Source organism: Grammomys surdaster, unplaced genomic scaffold, assembly GCF_004785775.1.
Source record: "Grammomys surdaster isolate TR1022 unplaced genomic scaffold, NIH_TR_1.0 98, whole genome shotgun sequence".
In the NCBI taxonomy this organism is placed as follows: domain Eukaryota; kingdom Metazoa; phylum Chordata; class Mammalia; order Rodentia; family Muridae; genus Grammomys; species Grammomys surdaster.
The window spans coordinates 426,029-445,359 of record NW_021604577.1 but is presented as its reverse complement, the minus strand read 5'-3'; the positions used below and the strand labels follow the sequence as shown (position 1 = coordinate 445,359).

At 39.1% G+C, this 19,331-nt stretch overlaps 1 protein-coding gene across 3 annotated transcripts in view; it reads left to right on the top strand.

The window, feature by feature from the left end:
- Atl1 (atlastin GTPase 1) overlaps positions 1 to 18,276 on the top strand; it is a 69,226-nt gene extending 50,950 nt beyond the window's left edge. For 2 of the 3 annotated variants that reach the window (XM_028782067.1, XM_028782076.1), the window contains exons 8-15: positions 959 to 1,051; positions 2,185 to 2,323; positions 9,198 to 9,325; positions 10,235 to 10,291; positions 10,779 to 10,850; positions 13,765 to 14,196; positions 15,263 to 15,277; positions 17,846 to 18,276. In XM_028782067.1, coding sequence (XP_028637900.1) covers positions 959 to 1,051; positions 2,185 to 2,323; positions 9,198 to 9,325; positions 10,235 to 10,291; positions 10,779 to 10,850; positions 13,765 to 14,196; positions 15,263 to 15,277; positions 17,846 to 17,956 — 1,047 coding nt within the window. In that variant the 3' untranslated portion in view covers positions 17,957 to 18,276. The remainder of the gene's footprint in view (positions 1 to 958; positions 1,052 to 2,184; positions 2,324 to 9,197; positions 9,326 to 10,234; positions 10,292 to 10,778; positions 10,851 to 13,764; positions 14,197 to 15,262; positions 15,278 to 17,845) is intronic. The other variant, XM_028782082.1, reaches the window with a different exon arrangement.
- Positions 18,277 to 19,331: the final 1,055 nt, after the last annotated feature.

The following is a 19,331-nucleotide window of genomic DNA, read 5'->3' as shown; positions in this document are numbered from 1 at the left end:
ACACATAGATACACATACACAAAAAGTTCAAAAAGAAACTTTTAAGAAGAAAAACAAAAAGATAAAAGCTGATATCTTAGTCAGGGTTTCTAGTCCTGCACAAAACATGACCAAGAAGCAAGTTGGGGAGGAAAGGGCTTATTCAGCTTACACTTCCACATTGCTGTTCATCACCAAAGGAAGTCAGGACAAGAACTCACACAGAGTAGGAACTTGGAGGCAGGAGCTGATGCAGAAGCTGTGAAGGAATGCTATTTACTGGCTTGCTTCCCCTGGCTTGCTCAGTAAGCTTTCTTATAGAACCCAGGTCTACCAGCCCAGGAATGGCACCGCCCACAATGGGCCCCTAATTGAGAAAATGTCTTACAGCTGGATCTCATTGAGGCATTTCCTCAAGGGAGGCTCCTTTCTCTGTGATAACTCCAGCTTGTGTCAAGTTGACACACAAAACCAGCCAGTACATAGAGTATGCTTGCCGGAGGATTGTTTGTTGAGTTCAGGGACAGCCTGATCTACACAGTGAGTTCAACACTAGCCTGGACTACATTGTGAAATTGTCTCAAAAGTATTAATTTTTTAAAAGGCAGTCTTGTATCTTATATATATATTCTGCTGTAGCATAAAAAAGACAGAGGTAGGGGGACAGAGACAGAGAGAGAGACAGAGAGACTCATAGGAACACATCACACAAAATCTAATCATAGCTCCATTCAGCCAGCTTAATGGTGGGTTGTGACTGTCTCACATCTCAGTGGGATGCACTCATCCTAGAGTTCGGAGGCAGCTTGCTGTTCATACATAGGGGAAGCATAATGATGCCATGTGGACTGCTGAGAAACTGGTATTCACTTTGAATGCCAGTTTGATAAGTTATGATGCAGTAATGTGATTGGCTCCAGTAAAAGGCAGAGGGCTGCAGCTTCCAAACTCTCTCACCCACCCTTTCTTATGCTTTCAGAGTCTGATATTTCTTGTTCGAGACTGGAGTTTCCCATACGAATTTTCATATGGAGCTGATGGTGGCGCCAAGTTCTTGGAAAAACGCCTCAAGGTTGGTTAGTTATTTACGTGTGTGCCATATCTCCTGAACTAAGCCAGAGGATCTCTGTTAGATGATTTCCTGAATACTCAGGAGCCACAATTTCACCTGCCCCTCATAGTATCTCTATAAACAACCCAAGGTAGGTTTGTAATAACCCATAGAATTGTAATTTTAAGTATTGTCAATGATTTGATACGAATACTTTTTTTAGTAGTTATAATAAAACACTAACTTGTTTTTAAAGGCAAAATTTTATCTTGAAGACTCAAAACAGTACAAGACTACAGTGTAAAGATCTAGACTCACTTTTCCTGGCAGTTTTGATAAGTGTTTCATTCTGTGTTTTCTACAGACTGTTAAACACATGTCTAAGATGGACTGTGAATATTTAGGGTTGTATGAAATACCTAGCCATTCGGATGCCTGCCAGGAATTTAAGTGTTGAGCTGCTTAGTTTTGTTTGTTTGTTTTGTTGGTTTTGGGGGTGTTGTTTGGTCAACTTTATCTAAGCTAGAGTCACCTGGGAAGAGAGAATTTCAACTGAGAATATGCTTCCATCAGACTGGCCTGTAAGAAAGTCTGTCCAGCATAGGGGATAGGGGTTCTTGATGATTGGTGTGGGAAGGCCCAGCCCACTGTGGGTGGTGTCACCCCTGGACAGGTGGCTCTGATTGTACAAGAAAGCGGCTGAGCAAGCCATAAGGAACAAGCCAATAAGGAGCACTACTCCATGGCCTCTGCTTCAGACCTCACTTCTGCCTTGAGATCATGGCCTGACTTCCCTTGGTGATGGACTATAAAGTGAAGTGGAAATAATCCTCTTCTACCCCAAGCTGCTTTTGGTCATGGTGTTTGTCATAGCAATAGACAGAGAACTATAACAGAAATTTATACCAGAGACTGGATTATTGCTGTGATAGACATGACCATGTTGTTTTGTAGGAAGACAGAAGCTTGTTAATTGCACTAAGTGTTTGCTATATGTAGATATGGCTATATAGACAAAGTCAATCCTTTAGTCCTAGCCACATCATGCTGTTTTTTATCATTATGAAGCAGACAGAGCAAGTATAGGATGCTACAGAAATCCTTTGTTCAGTTTTTGTCCCAAGAAACTTTTAACTTCAGAATGATTTCTGCAGGTCTCAGGGAACCAGCATGAAGAACTACAGAATGTCAGGAAGCATATCCATTCCTGTTTTACCAACATTTCCTGTTTTCTTCTACCTCATCCTGGCTTAAAAGTAGCTACAAACCCAAACTTTGATGGAAAACTAAAAGGTTTGTCAGCCTCTTAATGAATACATGTGCATTGTTTATCAGATCATGAAATCGACTCTGCTGGCTTGTGGCTTAGCTTATACACTCATGAGGCAGATGAAGAGAACTGGGCTTGGTGCCAGAGCTCCCCTTGAGTCATCTCTGGGATCTATGGTACTGAATGTGAACACAGACCCCACGCTGCCTCCACCAGCAGGCAGCACCCTCACCTCTCATCTCTGTGCTTTGAAAATTGCTTCTGTATGCACTTAGCTCCCTTATTTATATTAAAGTGGGAAAATATCTGTGTTTTGGGATGTTGCATTTGTTGAAATGCATATTTAGGAACTAAAAGCAAACACTGAATTCAGTAATGAAATGACTCTAGACTCTTTAAAATGACTACTGAAGAATTTAACAATTATAAAAACTTCACTCAAAAGCAAAGTCTTCTCTATATAAGAACAATATCTGTAAAACAAAAGAGTAAGCACTAAGTGTTTTTCAGCTAATATCTTCTACAGCATGTAATTTGCACTAACAGAAGTTGACTTATGTTTGAAAGGCATGGGAGTAGAGGTAGGGTCTTCAGAAATGGAATTTTACATTCCTGAGAAAGGCAAGGCACTATCTTTAGACATTTGCTTTGTAGTTCATTTGAGGTAGTTTGAGGTAGTTTTGACTTTTTGATTTATGAGCCTATCATTGAACACACTGTGGAATTCAAACTTTCTTGTCTTTATTATGACTTTTTTGCATTGCACCAGGTGAAACAGTGAAATTACTTTTTTTTTGTTCAAAGGGATTTTTAAAGTTGACAACATATCTTGTATCAGTTTTTAGAAACTAGCAGATTTGATGATCATCAAAAGTATTTTCCATTGCATCCATAGGATTGTCTGACACTTTTATCTTTAACATTGCCATTGATATAATAGTCAAAATTCTAAATTTCTGAGCCACCAGCATTGCTTTTGTAAACCTAAGAATCTTGTTGCCAGATATTTGATCACATTATGAACCCTAAGATTGTGTTATTTACTGAAAAATTCTGTTCCTAGTTGTGGTGTAGCTCAGCCCTTAGCAACACATTTAATCCCTCTGGTTGGGATACAGACATGTCCTTAGTACATACCTTTGATCCCAAACAATGAAGGTAATGTTAGTTTTTAGAAGGAAGCGTCCATGTTTGAAAGTGATGTCTAATTGAGTGGCAGACAAAGTGACAAATCAGAGAAAGATTTGACAGAATGGGATATGCCCAACTCTCATGAGAAGAGAGAGCTATATAAGGAACAGCACAAAGAGACAGAGAGAGGGGAAAAAAGGAGGCAGTTTTACAAGGACAGCTTTCAGAGACAGATTGAAGAGAGATAAAGACAGAATGAGCCAGAGAATAAAAAGGAGCCAGAAAATTAGAACATATTGTCAAAGTTAGTATGAGGCCAAGCAAAGCAATTCAGGAGAGTCTAAGAGAGAGAAGCCAGATTGAATCAGTCAGCTTGGAGAGAAGTTTGAGCCAGAACAGCTGAGTTGAACCAGCCAGAGCTCAGAAAGAACTAAGAAGGGGTGATCTTACTCAGCAGTGACTGTCAGAGGCTGAAAACATTCTAGGCCTAGATAAGATTGCATGGAGGCTAGAAGCTTTCAGGACTAGGCCTAGGTTAGCAGACTGAGGCAGTAAGCTTTGGAGACCGTTCTCTTCAGGCAAATAATAGTTATTTTTACATTTGGTGCCCAATGTGGTTGGAAGAAAAACCTGAGACAATAATTTCTTCAGATGAATAAAAGTTACTTTTACAGGGCTGGAGAGATGGCTCAGCGGTTAAGAGCACTGACTGCTCTTCCAGAGGTCGTGAGTTCAAATCCCAGCAACCACATGGTGGCTCACAACCATCTGTAATGAGATTGGATGCCCTCTTCTGGTGTGTCCGAAGACAGCGACAGTGTACTCATAAATAAAATAAATAAATAAATCTAAAAAAAAAAAAAAAGTTACTTTTACAGAATCTTCCTCTTTTTCCTTTCTTTACAACAGCAGACAGTGATGGGCACATCATACTAACATGCAGATGTCAAAAGCCTGTAATCTCACTGTTGCTTCTGACTTTTAACCCACTAGTGGACACATAGTCCTTTTACTATTATGAAATTACTAAAAGTTTCAGTGTGTCTTGAATAAAGTACATAAAGAGCAAGCTTCCATAAAGCCTGTTATTCTTCTCTAGAATTAGGAGCCATAAACAGAAGCAGGGGGTATGGGATGGAGGGATAAGCCTGAACAAAGGTTCCAATTGGAAAGGAAGAAGCCCACTAGTCTGTTCTGTTACAGTAGCAAGCAGCTGGGGGCTCATGCATCTGCTGAGGCACTTTGCAGTGCCTAAGCTCAGGAAGGGTTAGGAAAGAAAAATCTCACAGATGTACACGCCTACTTTGTAATAATTTGTTCTCTATCCATTTGCATCTATATGTCCACATAGACATTGGCCGATGCAGTTGACTGCAACTATCTGCCAACTGAGAATTTGCAAATGAGCTAGTCCTGGGAAAAAGAGAACTGAAAGTGGCTCAGTTACCCTAAAGTTTTTGTTTTAATGAGGGTTGTATACATTATAGGATTACTGCTGAATCTACCTTGTACACACAAATGTCCTACTTTATTTAAATGGTTTCTTTAGCAGTTTTGAAAATCTGTTATCTACAGTATTTTTCAATCTCACACTGATTATTTTTCTTTTATTGATTTTTGTCTCACATAATATATTCTGTTTATGGCTTCTCTTCCCTCTTTTTCTCCCAGGTCTTCCCTACTTCCCTTCACATCCACCCCCTTTCTGTCTCTCATTAGAAAATAAATAGGCTTCTATGGGATGACAATGAAATAAAATATAAGATAAAACCCAAACTAACACATCAGAATTGGACAAGAAAAACAAATAAAAGTAAAAGAGCCCAAGAGAAAAGCACAAGAAACAGAAACTCACCTGTTCACACATCAGGGTTCTCCTCATATATACACAGAAGACTTATAAGGTAAAAGGATAGAAGAAAATATATAAATTAAAATAAGAATTTGTTTTTTAAAAAGGAAGAGTCCCATCATGACATTATGAGACAGGGAACCTCCAAAGATGCCCTTGAGTCTATTTTCTGTTAGACATCTATAGCTGGGCATGCCCTGAAGAGTAATTTGCTTCTTCTCCAATGAGACTCCCTTGGAGGAAACTAAATTTTCATTTGCAAGTAGTTATCAATTGGAGATGGCTTCTGGGTTATGGATGAGGGCATATGTCCACTTTTTTTTTTAGGGCTCTAGGACCATAACTGGTGTGACAAATGCAGGCCATGTGTGTGTGGCCTCCAACTCTGTGAATTCATATGTGTTTCAATCATGTTGATTTAGAAGACCTTGTTTTCTTGGTGTTTTTCCATCTTCTCTGACTCTTGTGGTCTTTCTGCCTCTTCTTCCATGGGTCCCTTGGGCTCTGAGGGGAGGAATTTAGTGGAGAGCCCCTATTTAGAGTGGACTGTTCCAAGGTCTCTTGCTCGCTATTCAATGTCTGGCTGTGGATCTCTGTATTTCTTTCCATTTGCTGCAGGGGGAAGCTTCTCTGATGATGGCTGAGCAAGGTATAAATAAATATAACAGAATGTCATTAAGAGTCACTGCTGTTTTGTTTTTTGTCTGTTTTTTGTTTTTAATATTTTTAGAACAATAGTACTTGGTTTTTACCCTAGGTCCCTGGGATATCTAGTATCATGTTCTTGGTCAACCAGGCAGTGTCAGGTATAGACCTTCAGTCAAATCAGATGTTGGTTGGTGGTGGCCCTAGCATATCTTGCAGGCAGGACACCATTGTAGACCAAAGGGTCTGTGTCTGGCCTGGTATTTTGCAGAATACCTTCCTGTACCTAAGACACTAACATGTAGGGGTGAAAGCTCTATGTAGACCAGCTTATAATGTGGGTGTTGTTCTCAGCAGTGTGCTTCTGCTGTATTAGGTTTCCACACTCCCCTTCCAATAGCCCATAATTTTACCTGCCTCTCTGATTTCCCTCCTCTTTCCACTTGATCCTCCCCATTCCAATCCCCTTCCCATCTATTTGCAACTTATTTATTCTCTTTCTGTTTCCTAGGGAAATCTGTCCGTTCCTCCAGTACCTTACTCTATACCTAACCTCTGTGGTTCTTTGGATTATAGCTTGGTTATCATTGACCTAAAAGCTAATACCCATATATAAGCAAATGTATACTACATTTGTCTTTCTGGGTCTATGTTTCCTTATCACTTGGATGATTTTTTTCCTAGTTCCGTCCATTAACCTGAAAATTTCATTTCTTTTTTTTTTAATGTCTGACTAATACGCCATTATGTAAATGTACTATATTTTCTCTATCCATTCTTCTGTTGAGGGACATCTAGGTTGTTTCCAGTTTCTGTCTTATGAGTCGATCACCAATGAACATGCAAATCCTGGATCGTATAATGTGATGATTTCTAGCCTGGATGTCCTGTGGGATAACCATGGTATTTTTCAGAGGGCTGGCATCTCTAGCAAAAACAAATGTCTTCTGGATACAAATGATTATGAAAATTTTATTCTTTGGTAGTACATTCTCCTGTGCTGTTTCACAAGCAGAAAGAACTTTCTAGCTCATCATCAATGCTAATAATTTGTCCACTGTTCTACAAAGCATTCCAATCATTGACATCTTTAATAGCATCTTTAATAGACATTTGTTTTTGCTAGAGATGACAGCCCTCTGAAAAATACCATGGTTATCCCACAGGACATCCAGACTAGAAATCATCACATTATACGATCCAGGATTTACATGTTCATTGGTTATCTACTCATAAGACAGTAATTGGAAACAACCTAGATGTCCCTCAACAGAAGAATAGATAGAAAAAATATAGTATATTTAAACAATAACAGTATTTCCAGTGTTCTTAAAAATGTTATTTAACTGCTGAAATGAAGATGAAATTTAACTGCTGTAAATGAAGGGACTTTCCATACTTGAAACCAGAGGTCAAAACTGTTGAATCATGTTTCATTCACATAACATTCAACTAGCTTTTACTGAATTAAATTCTTCTGCTAGCATCCTAGTCTTTTATTTAGCAAGGAGTTATATAGAAGGACCAGGCAATCACAGCTTCCTTAGCAGCAGTTAGATTTTAGAGTCAAATGCTATACAGTTCCTTATAAGGAGAAAAGGATATTTCTAATGACTTAGCAGGTACTCTTGAGAATTTATCTTCCTTTGTTAGTTCATGAACAAGTCCTATGCTAATGCACTTTCTCTGTAGAGTTATTTATAAAGCATACACTGTGAAGTGTATATTTGGTAATTAAGGTAGCTATCACATTGGCCCAGCCCCTGGGTTCCCTTTGCTGTCTCTTGAGGCAAAACTTGCTGAAGAAATGATGAAAATACACAATTGTTTTTGAGTGTTTGTCTACCTACACAGATCTACTGAACACTTACAGAGCCCTCTGTAAAATGATCTGAACTTATCTAAGAATGTTCAAGATTGTGAATTTACTGTGGTCGTCTAATATCTGTAAGAGGTTACTACTTGTATCCATTATTCATATGTTATTTTCTGGACCCATAATTAGAATTGTTAGCAATTCTTTCAGGCAAAGCAGCAATCTAACAACTGTCTTCAGAGCACGTCGTGCCATAATATGCTAATTGCTTTAGCAACAGTTACTTTTCTGGTTTAGTAGGCCTAGGTGTATTTTCATTCCATTCTAATTTCATAAGAAAAGGTTTGGGAAGAAATTATATACATATGGTTTTATAAGAAGAAAACTTTATTATTATATAGACATTTAAGAAGAACTGTTATATTCTAGATATATTATACTAATCATTTCACTGGTCATACCTCTTATACATAGTATGCACATTATTCCATGTATTTACAATGACTTACAAAGTTTTCTATGCCTAGGACTTATCTAACCATCTACATTCTATAGCTTTACTAAGTCTATACATTAAGCTTGAACTCACAGCTAAGAACAGATAAATAATGGAGACTGCTGATCTGCAGGTTGCCCAGCTTTCTATACTTCTAATACAGGCACAGGAAATGCAGGAGAATGTGAGACAGTTTTTGAAGTCAGTGCACTACAAGCCATGAATTATCTGCCTCATACTTTTTTGTTGGCAGTATGGTGTCAGCTGGCTATGACAACACATACTTACAAACCCAGAAGTAAGGAGGTGGAAAGAGGAGCTCAAAGCCAGCCTTGGCTATATAACAAGTTGGAGACCAGCCTAGGCTACATACAATCACATCTAAAATACACACCCCTCAGCCCCACCCCAAATAGGTGTGGTAGCATACATATCTAAGGTGTACATCTAGGAGACAGAGATGAGGGGATGCCTGCAAATCATAGACTTGCATAGTGAGACCCTGGGGCAGGGCCTGCACTTGTTATTAACCAGGCCTGACCTTAACACCAGTACTCAAATGATTCTGCCCCAGCTCCACAAGTAGTTGTAATTATAGGTGCACACACCACACCCAGCCTTCCCCCTTTTGAGCCTCTATACATAACCATAAGTGAGACCCCAAAGATTTCAGACTGCATGAAACACTTACATAAATGGGGCATAAAATATGTTTAACAATTAATGTCAAGAAATACTTTATGGATATGAGTCATGTAATTGGAGTGGAGATGTGTCAAAAAGAACGACTTCCTAGTAGCAGGTCTCCAGAGTTGCTAAGTTATGGGAAAGTGAGTGGTGGCATTGCCACTGGGGCCAGGGCAGTGGAAGCAGGGAAAAGAGGGTTATTCTGAAGCATGGATGGAGGGTTGGACTGGATTTTTAAAATAATGGTGAATTTCCTTTCCTTAATTGTAGAAATAGATGACGAATTCATCAAAAACTTGAAGATACTGATTCCGTGGCTCCTGAGTCCCGAGAGCCTAGATATCAAAGAGATTAATGGGAATAAAATCACCTGCCGAGGTCTGCTGGAGTACTTCAAGGTACTGCTCTCAGTTCTAGAGCTCTTTAGCATGCTTCCCCTGCCATGCACTGGAATACATGTCTTTCACACAAAAATTCCATGGGCAAACACATAAGGTCCCCATAAAGAGCCCTTGGAAAATTATGACACACCTAAGAGAAGTCACTTTGTAAGGAAATAAAATCTTTTTTGAGGATGGAACTATACTCAAAATGAAAATATTTCAAAGAGTTGAACAAACCTTTATGGGGGTGCTTCCCAGAGTCTCCCCATGCTGAATTTCACCTTTAAGATTGTCCAAAAGCAACTATATTTTCTTCCTGAAAAATATTCTTCCAAACTGTTACCTGTACCATTGGAATTTTTAAGAGAATTACTTTGTTTGTACTTACCTCTTGACACCAAAATGCCCTTTGCCAACATGCATATATTTAATGAAGACATTAGCTTGATTTGTGAAGTGAGTCAAGATTAAATGTCAATTTTAAAATTGGTATTTTACCATCTAAAATGCCTCTTTGTGTGATCTATTTTCCTTTATCACTTTGAACAATGGCTTTCTCTGAATTTCTGGTCTAATCCTGTAGCCAGACTTACAGTTTGGATTCAGAGATTCATGAACCCTGAGCAGGTCAGTCCTGTGAGCTTCTGCTGATAGAAGGGCACAGGCTCAGAAAAGGGAGGTTCATCCATTGGAGGGGTTTGAAGAAAGCTTGAAGGGAGAGGAATGGAGTCTTTCTGAGGAAGGGCAGCATTGGCATGTGGGTACGAGTGAGAGGGCAGTTCAGAAGAAGAAAACAACCTTAACTAAAAAAGCAAAGCAAGAAAAGATACTTCCTGAAAATATTTTAAGCTGCCAAGACAACCTAAGAGGAGAAATGTTGATGGAACTGCTGGCCTGAAGCTCTCCTTGGTTGTTTTGTTCTAGGCATACATAAAGATCTACCAAGGTGAAGAATTGCCACACCCCAAGTCCATGTTACAGGTATGGGTTTGCTGGGAGTCATAGTACTGAGAGCATACTTGTCTCTGAGGCCAAGCTTTCCTGCTCGTAGTTGCCTGGAGACCACTTTCCTAACCACCTGTCTGTGTTTCCGCCAGAACATTCCACACAACAGATTTACTTAGGTTGAGATCCATTTTGTTCCAAAGGCTTTCCCTCCTCTTTATACTGAACCTGTTTAGAAACAGACTCATCATGTTCTGGCTGGTGCACTGATTCCCACCACGGTTATTGAGATAAGACTAATATACTTTTAAGAGAAAAAGTTATCCAAATGAAGTCATTTAACATTATGGCTTATGAAGTAAAAATCTAGGTTTTATGCATCTTTAAAAGTTAATAATAATTTAAATATGCAGTAGAAATACTTGTTTCAGTTCCTTGATGGCCGATCCAGCTACATTTCTTGCATGTGATGATCTGATGCTTATGACTCCACTTTACATTATAACGTGTACTTTGTCCCAAGGCCACAGCAGAAGCTAACAATTTAGCAGCTGTTGCAACCGCCAAGGACACATACAATAAGAAGATGGAAGAGGTAAGAGCTCAGGATTTTAAAAGTATTTCATCTTTGAACCCTTTCTTTACTGTCACACCACACCGTGTACATATGCAAAGAGATAACTTTAGTGATACTTAGCTCAGTATGTATGTATGTATGTATGTATGTATGTGTGTATGTGTATGTATATATGTATCACATGTCATGTATTCCTAAGATACTTTAAAAACAGAACCTTACATAATGGACATGGGAAGCTGAGACAGAAGAATTGCCACGCAGATGAAGCCAGTCTGGCCTAGGCAATGAGTTCAAGCCTAGCCTGAGATATATAGCAAAAGGAAAATACACACATACAATGCACAGGTTTCGGTTGGTTTGGCTTCTAGACAGGTTTTCTCTGTGTATCTTTGGCTGTTCTAGAACTCACTCTGTAGATCAGGCTGGCCTCAAATGCAGAGATCCACCTGCCTCTGCCTCCTGAGTGCTGGAATTAAAGACAAGCACCACCACCACCCGGTCACAATGAACAGTTTTTAAAATATTTAAAAAAGAGTTCTCTTCTAACAAAATATTCTTACATTTTATTTGGCCAGATTGCCACATTGGAAGAGTTAGTGACTAAAAGCAATATGCTGCTCTCTCCACTGTGCATACCTAATTCTATAGGCTTAATATTTCTCTTTAAACTTGTAGGAAACAAAAATCAACTCTCAAGAACCAATATTTTTATGTAGTATATTTTCTCATTTTATTTTTAACTAATGTGAGAAGTGCCATTTTCTCCTAAAAATGTAAGATCAAAGTGACATCTAAAATTGGTGGAACCTTACAATTAAGAGAAACATGGTTATAATTAAAGAATAATCAGATGTATTGTCAATATTAAAATTGTAACCAAAGTTAAGGGCATGGCTAACCAAAAAAAAATCCCTTTGTATTGCTTTATGTGTATGCATGTGTGTGGGCAGTCGGTGCTCACGCACATGTGAAACCCAGTAAAAACTGCTGAGTAATTTCCTGTTGCTCACTACAGTATTCTGTGAAGAAAGTCTCACGCTGAGCTAGAAACTAAGCTGGGCCAGTGAGCTGATAGGACTGCCTGTCTTCCCCCCTCAATGCTGGGGCTACAGGCATGTGCAGCTGGAACCAGGTCTCTGTTTGTTTGTTTGTTTGTTTTTCTTACATGGTTGTTGGGATTTGACCTCAGGTCCTCTTGCTTGCATAAGCAGTTATTTCTACCCACTGAGCCATCTTCCCAGCCTACCTCGTAACTTTTTAAAAACTTGAAAGTATTGTTCAAGAACATTTAATGTGCTTCTACTCAGTCTAAGCAAAATATTCACTTGGCTCCATTCAAAGTAACCAGTGCAAATGCTAAGAAAAATATACTTCATAGTTCAATAGTTTTATATTTGATTACTTTAAATTAAACTTTATTGGTCAAAATTACTTCAGTATAATTTGACTTCTAGAAGAACTGAAATATAAGCACTTTGTATTCATTCTAAGAACAAATAGAGTCATGTCTTTTCATCTTAAAGAACTTGTTCAAGTCATAGATACTATTTCCTATGTGTTAAGAGAGCTGGGCATGGTGGAACATCTTTAATCCCAGCACTTGGACACAGAAGCAGGTGGATTACTGTGAATTTGAGGCCAGCTGGTCTACAGAGCACATTTGATGCCAGGGATGTAATAGTCCCTGTTGAGAGAGACGGAGGTGGAAGGGGATTAAGAATGACTTTATTATCAGGCACGGTGGTACAAGCCTGTAACCCCAGCCCTTGGGAGGCAGAGGCAGGCAGATCTCTGAGTTGGAGGCCAGCCTGGTCTGCAGAGCTAGTTCCAGGACATCCAGGGCTACACAAAGAAACCCTGTCTCAACCACCACCAAAAAATATAAAAAGCCTTTATTATATAAGGCAGTATACTAGCCACATTTGGTAATCCTCATGGCTATGGAGGTAACTAGTTTGGACTGATGACCGTATCAGCCTTCTCTGAGAAATGCATCAAGTAATTCTGTTATGCAAACATCACTATGTATGTACATATACCTAGATGTTTAGGTTAGTCACTCAACTTGTCTTCTTGATGCAATCAAAATACATAAATGCAGAAAGTATGAAGTTGTAGTTAGCATAACACAAAATACTATGTTACAGTGAACTTAAAAAAAAAAGAATTATGTATTTATTTATGTATTTATTTATTTACTTATTTATTTATTTTGTGTATGTTAGTACACTGATGCTGTCTTCAGACACACCAGAAGAGGGCATTGGATCACATTACAGATGGTTGTGAGCCACCATGTAGTTGCTGGAAATTGAACTCAGGACCTCTGGAAAGGGAGTCAGTGTTCTTAACTGCTGCGCCATCTCTCCAGCCCTTCAGTGAACTATATTTTAATAAGTAGAAATGGTCTCTAAAATAATGATGAGAGAAGCATAGTGTAGTAAATATAGTCATTTATTATGAAAATTCTGTACTCCATGTAATTGTATATGTCATACTTTAAACAATAGCAGTTTAATAGGCTTTTCATATTAACTGTACCATGACTGGCAACACTGTTCTGGCTGCAGTGTCACAAGATAATGGAAGTGTGCCCCACCCCTCAGCTCATCATTCTCTTTTTTTTAATATTTATTTATTTATCTTATGTATATGAGTACACTATTGCTGTCTTCAGATACACCAGAAGAAGGCATCAGATCCCATTACAGATGGTTGTGAGCCACCATGTGGTTGCTGGGAATTGAACTCAGGACCTTTGAAAGAGCAGTCAGTGCTCTTAACCACTGAGCCACGTCACCAGCCCTCAGCTCATCATTCTTATGAAGCATTTCAGTGTACTCCAAGAAAAGGCAGCTACTAGTGAAAACTTTAGATACAGTTAATTTACTTCCTATTACATAAACAAAAACCTCTCTTTCTGACATAGATTTGTGGTGGTGACAAACCATTTTTGGCTCCTAACGACCTGCAAACCAAGCACCTGCAGCTAAAAGAAGAATCTGTGAAGTTATTCCGAAGTGTGAAGAAGATGGGCGGGGAAGAGTTCAGCCGGCGTTACCTTCAGCAGCTGGAGAGTGAGATAGACGAACTCTACATCCAGTACATTAAGCACAATGACAGCAAAAATATCTTCCATGCTGCTCGCACCCCAGCCACACTGTTCGTTGTCATCTTTATCACGTATGTGATTGCTGGTGTGACTGGATTCATTGGTTTGGACATCATAGCTAGCCTGTGCAACATGATCATGGGACTGACGCTTATCACCCTGTGCACCTGGGCATATATCCGCTACTCTGGAGAATATCGAGAGCTGGGCGCTGTAATCGACCAGGTAGCTGCAGCTTTGTGGGACCAGGTAAGAGTACCTTCAATTTTCCTTAGTTAAATTATGCACATACTGTGTAAGTGGTGTTGCATTCAATATCAGAAACATGCAGGTGAACATGACTTGGGCCTATTTTTTAGAACTTTACAATATGCCAAGATTTGAACAACTGACTATAATACAGTAAGTCCTACACAACTGCTTTCTAGTTGACATTTTAGTATTTAAAACACATAAACAGCATTTTTATTTTCTGATTCTAAAATGTTAATAGTGTTAATAGTGTATAAGAAAACAGTCATTTAGTGGTTGTACCCCAAGTTAAACTTAACTTAGCACTTGACTAGCGCTGGTTTTGTGAGGGGCATATGTGAGCCACAATCATTTGATTACATATTATTCCCTTTAACTATCAGATTACTTCAGACTGAATTTGACCTGGACTCTTGCAGTAAGCCACAGCGGGACCCTCTGAAGTAGCTGCCTGTGGGTTGGCTGCTTACCCCTTTTTAGTCTAGTTAGCCTCAGCTGAGGGAGTCAGGGCTGCCATGGCATGGAGTTCAAATAACTGCCTAAGGACAGGAAAGACAGTGGTAAACACAGAGAAAAATATATAGTTAGTAACTTACTAACTCACTGTTCCAGAAGTCTCTTTGGTTACTTACTGAGAATTTAGGGAAATTAAAGGTGCCCATACAATTTTATGTTTTAAGCTTTTGACCATTTGTGGTCTAGAGGCAGCTGATAGTAGCCCACACACATCCCAGTGTGAAGATGCACACTTGTCTGTATAATAGAAGGGTAACTAGTGAGCTGTGTGCCTTTGAGGAATCAAGCTGAAGTAAACCACTGCCTCCCACGCTACTCACTATCTCAGCATCTCTCACTGTGTAAACCTCAAAACCCTCCTAGACCACAATCCTAAAACCTATCTGAAATACAGAATTAGGCTCTTTAAAATATTTTGATAAAACATGGAAATCTTCAGGAGTATTTTTTCTTAATGCTCACAACTGATAGTGCAAATGAAGTTGAAAATTGCATTATTAAGAAAGATATAACACTTTTCTTTCTTTTAAAATTGCCTTTGCTACAGGGAAGCACAAATGAGGTAAGCTGACATTTTTTAATTAACATATATTATTTGTAAACATGATATTCCTATTTTTGGCTAGGTGCTAAAGGATATTTTTGAGCATAATTTTAGAAAATACTTCTCTAAAATGTAAATTTGTATGAATTTTAACATATTCCAAATTATAATTATATAGGACTTAATTTGAACAAAAGTGTCATTAAAGGGTGTTTGATTTCATTCCTGTGTAGAAAAGTTTGTGTTTTAAGCTCTAATGTTGCAGTATTTAATTTCCCCACATTGGTCAAATACTGGACAAGCAGAAACATAGAGGAGCAAAGGTTTAATTGGCTTAGTGTGAGGCGGGATTGTGGCAGAGAAGGCATGGTGGCGGAGCACGAGGCAGCTGCAGGCAGGGAGCAGAGAAAGAGGGATGCTGGGTGGGTGCTCAGCACACTTTCTCTTTTATCCAGTCTGGGACCACAGCCCATGGGATAAATAGTCTTGCCCACACTGAGGGTGGGTATTCTCTACCTAGTTAATCTTTCTGGAAACAACTGCATAGACGTACCCAGAGGTGCTTCCACAGTGATTTTAAATCCTGTAAGGTTGACTATGAAGACTGACCATCATAGGTATCCTCCTGCAGTTCTGCAGTGAATCCAGCAGGAATACAATCTAAGTAGATTCCATCGAAGAGGGGATTTAGTAAACTAAATTCACCACAAGAACAAAACAAATTTCAGCTTGTACATAAATCTTGGGTAGGGGAACTTAATACCTGAGGAGAACTGGAATTAAGCTAAGTACACTAGGAGCAGAGTGTACCAGAACTAGGGTGACACCATGCTGTACTGACCATATCTACAGAACTGAACATGGCACTATCCATATTTAGTGTTAAGAAAACAGCTATAGAGGCTGGAAAGATGATACAGCAGATAAGAGCACTGGCCGATCTTCCAGAGGTCCTGAGTTCAATTCCCAGCACCCACATGGCAGTGTGTATAACTGTAGTCCCTTGGGATCTAATGCTGTCTTCTGCTGTGCAGACATATATGCAAAGCATACATATACATATACATTACACTAATGAACAAATTGTCTTTAAAAGGAAACATCTATGTAGAATCACAAAAGTTTTTTGAGAATATCTCTACAGATATTAAGCTTTTACCCAGTTCTTCTAAATATTCAAAAACTACACACTCCAGAAAACGTGAGTCAGAATTGGGTGTTCAGTATGTGACAGAGGGATAGCTCTCACACACTAGCCAAGGGGGAAATATGAAGATACTTAGGAGAACCCAGAAATGTTCAATATGTAAATATGTGAATGCATGCTGTGGTGGCACATGCCTATAATCCCAATATTCAGGAGGTGGAGGAAGCAGGATCAAAAATTGAAAGCTAACCTGGATCACATAGTGAAACTTTATTTCAGGAAAGGCCCTAAAATTCTCTGGAATCAAACACCATTAAAATAATACGTGGAAAAATCAGAGGAGGTCATTTCAGTGATAAAAGGCTTTTTGAGGTGGTGGTTCTGAATGAGATTCTGTGTAGTCAGAACTGAGTAGTGGAAACAGTGCTGGAGAACACAGGAAGTAAGGGAGCCCGGCTGGGGATGGAGCGGGAACCCTGTAGCTGACCTAGCACACACGTAAGAATGGAAAGGTAGCCAGTTCTGGAAAATCCATTCACAGCAGGAGGTTACAGATCTGAGCTGTCTAAAACTGGCAATATTTCAATGTGAGATGTCCACACGCCTGAGACATGGAAAACTACTGGGCTGGGAGATAGTATTCTAGATGTTTAAGATAAAGGCAGTGCAGTCAGAGAGTAGAAGCTTGATAAGCTCAACCAGCAGCATAGGCTGTGGAACAAAAACTATTTTACATGTTAAGACATTAGGCACTGCTCTGTTTGTTTTACGTGTGTGAGTATTCAGCTGCACGTAGTGTACCATGTGCATGCAATATCCAGTGGCGGCCAGAAGAGGGCATCAGATCCCTCTGGGACTGATGGGACTGGGATTACTGGTAGTTAAGAACCATCAAGTAGGTGTTCAGAATTGAACCCGTTCTCTGAAGAGCAACCAGTGCTTTAACCAACTAAGCCATCTCTTCAGCCCCAGCTAGTGAGTGCTTGATAAAGGGCAGTGATATAAAGATGTATCAATTTGGGACTGAGAAGAGGGCTCAGTGGGTAAATCACTCGCCACCCAAGGATGAGGACCTGAGTTCAGATATCCAACACCCACTCAAATGGCAGGTAGATGTGGTAGCCCACCAATATTCCCTATGCTTAGAAGGTAGAGATGAGATTCTTGGGGCAAGCTTGGTGGCTAGACTGGCTAAATTGGTGAGAGATTCTGCCTCATATATAATGTAGAGAGCAATAGAGGAAGGTACCCAACAACTGTGGCCTCCATACTCACCTACACACATAAACACTCATACACACATGCATGCACACCATATACAAAACTGTACTTGAAAAGTATGACTTCAGCACACTGAATTTTATATAGTACTATAAGCTAAAAAGGGAAAAAGTTATACCTGTGTGCTTAATGTCTTATAACCTATTTTTATATTCTAGGCTTTATACAAGCTTTATAGCGCAGCAGCAACCCACAGACACCTGTATCATCAAGCTTTTCCTGCACCAAAGTCAGAACCTACTGAACAACCGGAAAAGAAGAAAATTTAATTTAAAGCAAATACAGGTGCATGACCGTTTGTCAGTTAGCTATCAAAGCTTTTGTTTCCATGCAGACATGCAAAGTGCTTCCTTCAGACAGAGTGAAAGCCAAACACCTGAGGACTCCAACAGTTTCATTCTTTACTCCAGTGTTTAATGAGCAGATGTATGTATGCATGGTTATTTGTTAACATGTGCAGTTTCCTGATTTATGTCTCTAAATATGCTGTTATCATTTCAGGTATTTGTAAATTTGAGGACAGTAGATTTGTTCTGCTTGACTTTCTAAGTTCTACTACTGGGTTATAATTAAATATTGTGTGGTATTACTCTGGGTTTGGATATGCTCAATTAATTTCTATAGAAAACTTAAGTTATTTTACATAGCTCTTTGTTAAAGCAGAGCATAACTCGGCAGGCTTGACTTTAATCTATATAATCTTATACATACCACAGGCTCTTATTTTGAAACATATGTAAGAGCTTAAAAGTTGCTTTACCAAAAACTACACATTATTTCTTTTATATCTTTATGAATTAATATAGAATATAAATCTCTTGATCAAAAATGCACAAAAATTGTTTTGTATGTGTTGGAGTTTCACTGCACTGTATATTTTTTCATTTGGTACACCACAAATGTATTCTTCATAGGTTTATTCTTTTAATATGTGGACTATTAAACTTTACTGTTTCCTAACATGAAAACAAATGCTCACTGGCTCCAGAACTACTTGGGAGGTACTGGTGTGGCATGAAAGGCCTAACCTGCCTTAGTTCAAGATACACTTTCTTTCTGATACCATTTCAAGACAAGACTGGGTGCTCAAGGTGAGTGACCATACACTATTTCTGATCCCACTTCAAACTTAAGTATCCATCTTAAAAGAAACACAAGCTAATTGAATTAGGTACTTTCCAATTTTTTGATTTAAAAAAAGTTTAATTTTTTAGGCAAGATTTTACTATGAAGCTCAAGTGGGCTTTCAACTTGTGATTGCCCTGACTAACTCCCTAATCCTGGAATTAGAAATATGTGTTGCTACCTGTAGCATCCTTCCAGTTCATTTAAACTAAGGAGTCTATATTTCTTTTGGGGTGGGAGGGACTGCTCAAGACAGTTTCTCTGTGTAGACCTGGTTGTCCTGAAACTTGCTCTGTAGACCAGGCTAGCTTCGAACTCACACATATCTGACTGCCTCCCAAGTGCTGGGATTAAAGGTATGCCTCACCACCACCTGGCTACAATATATTTCTAACAACTGAAATCTTTAGTGGCGTTTTATTAATGAAACTAAACCCCTTAGAGGAAAATAAAAAACTAAGCGGGAGGAGAGACTATTGATGGGGAATGGTAATGCTTCATCTACCTGGGAACCCAAGC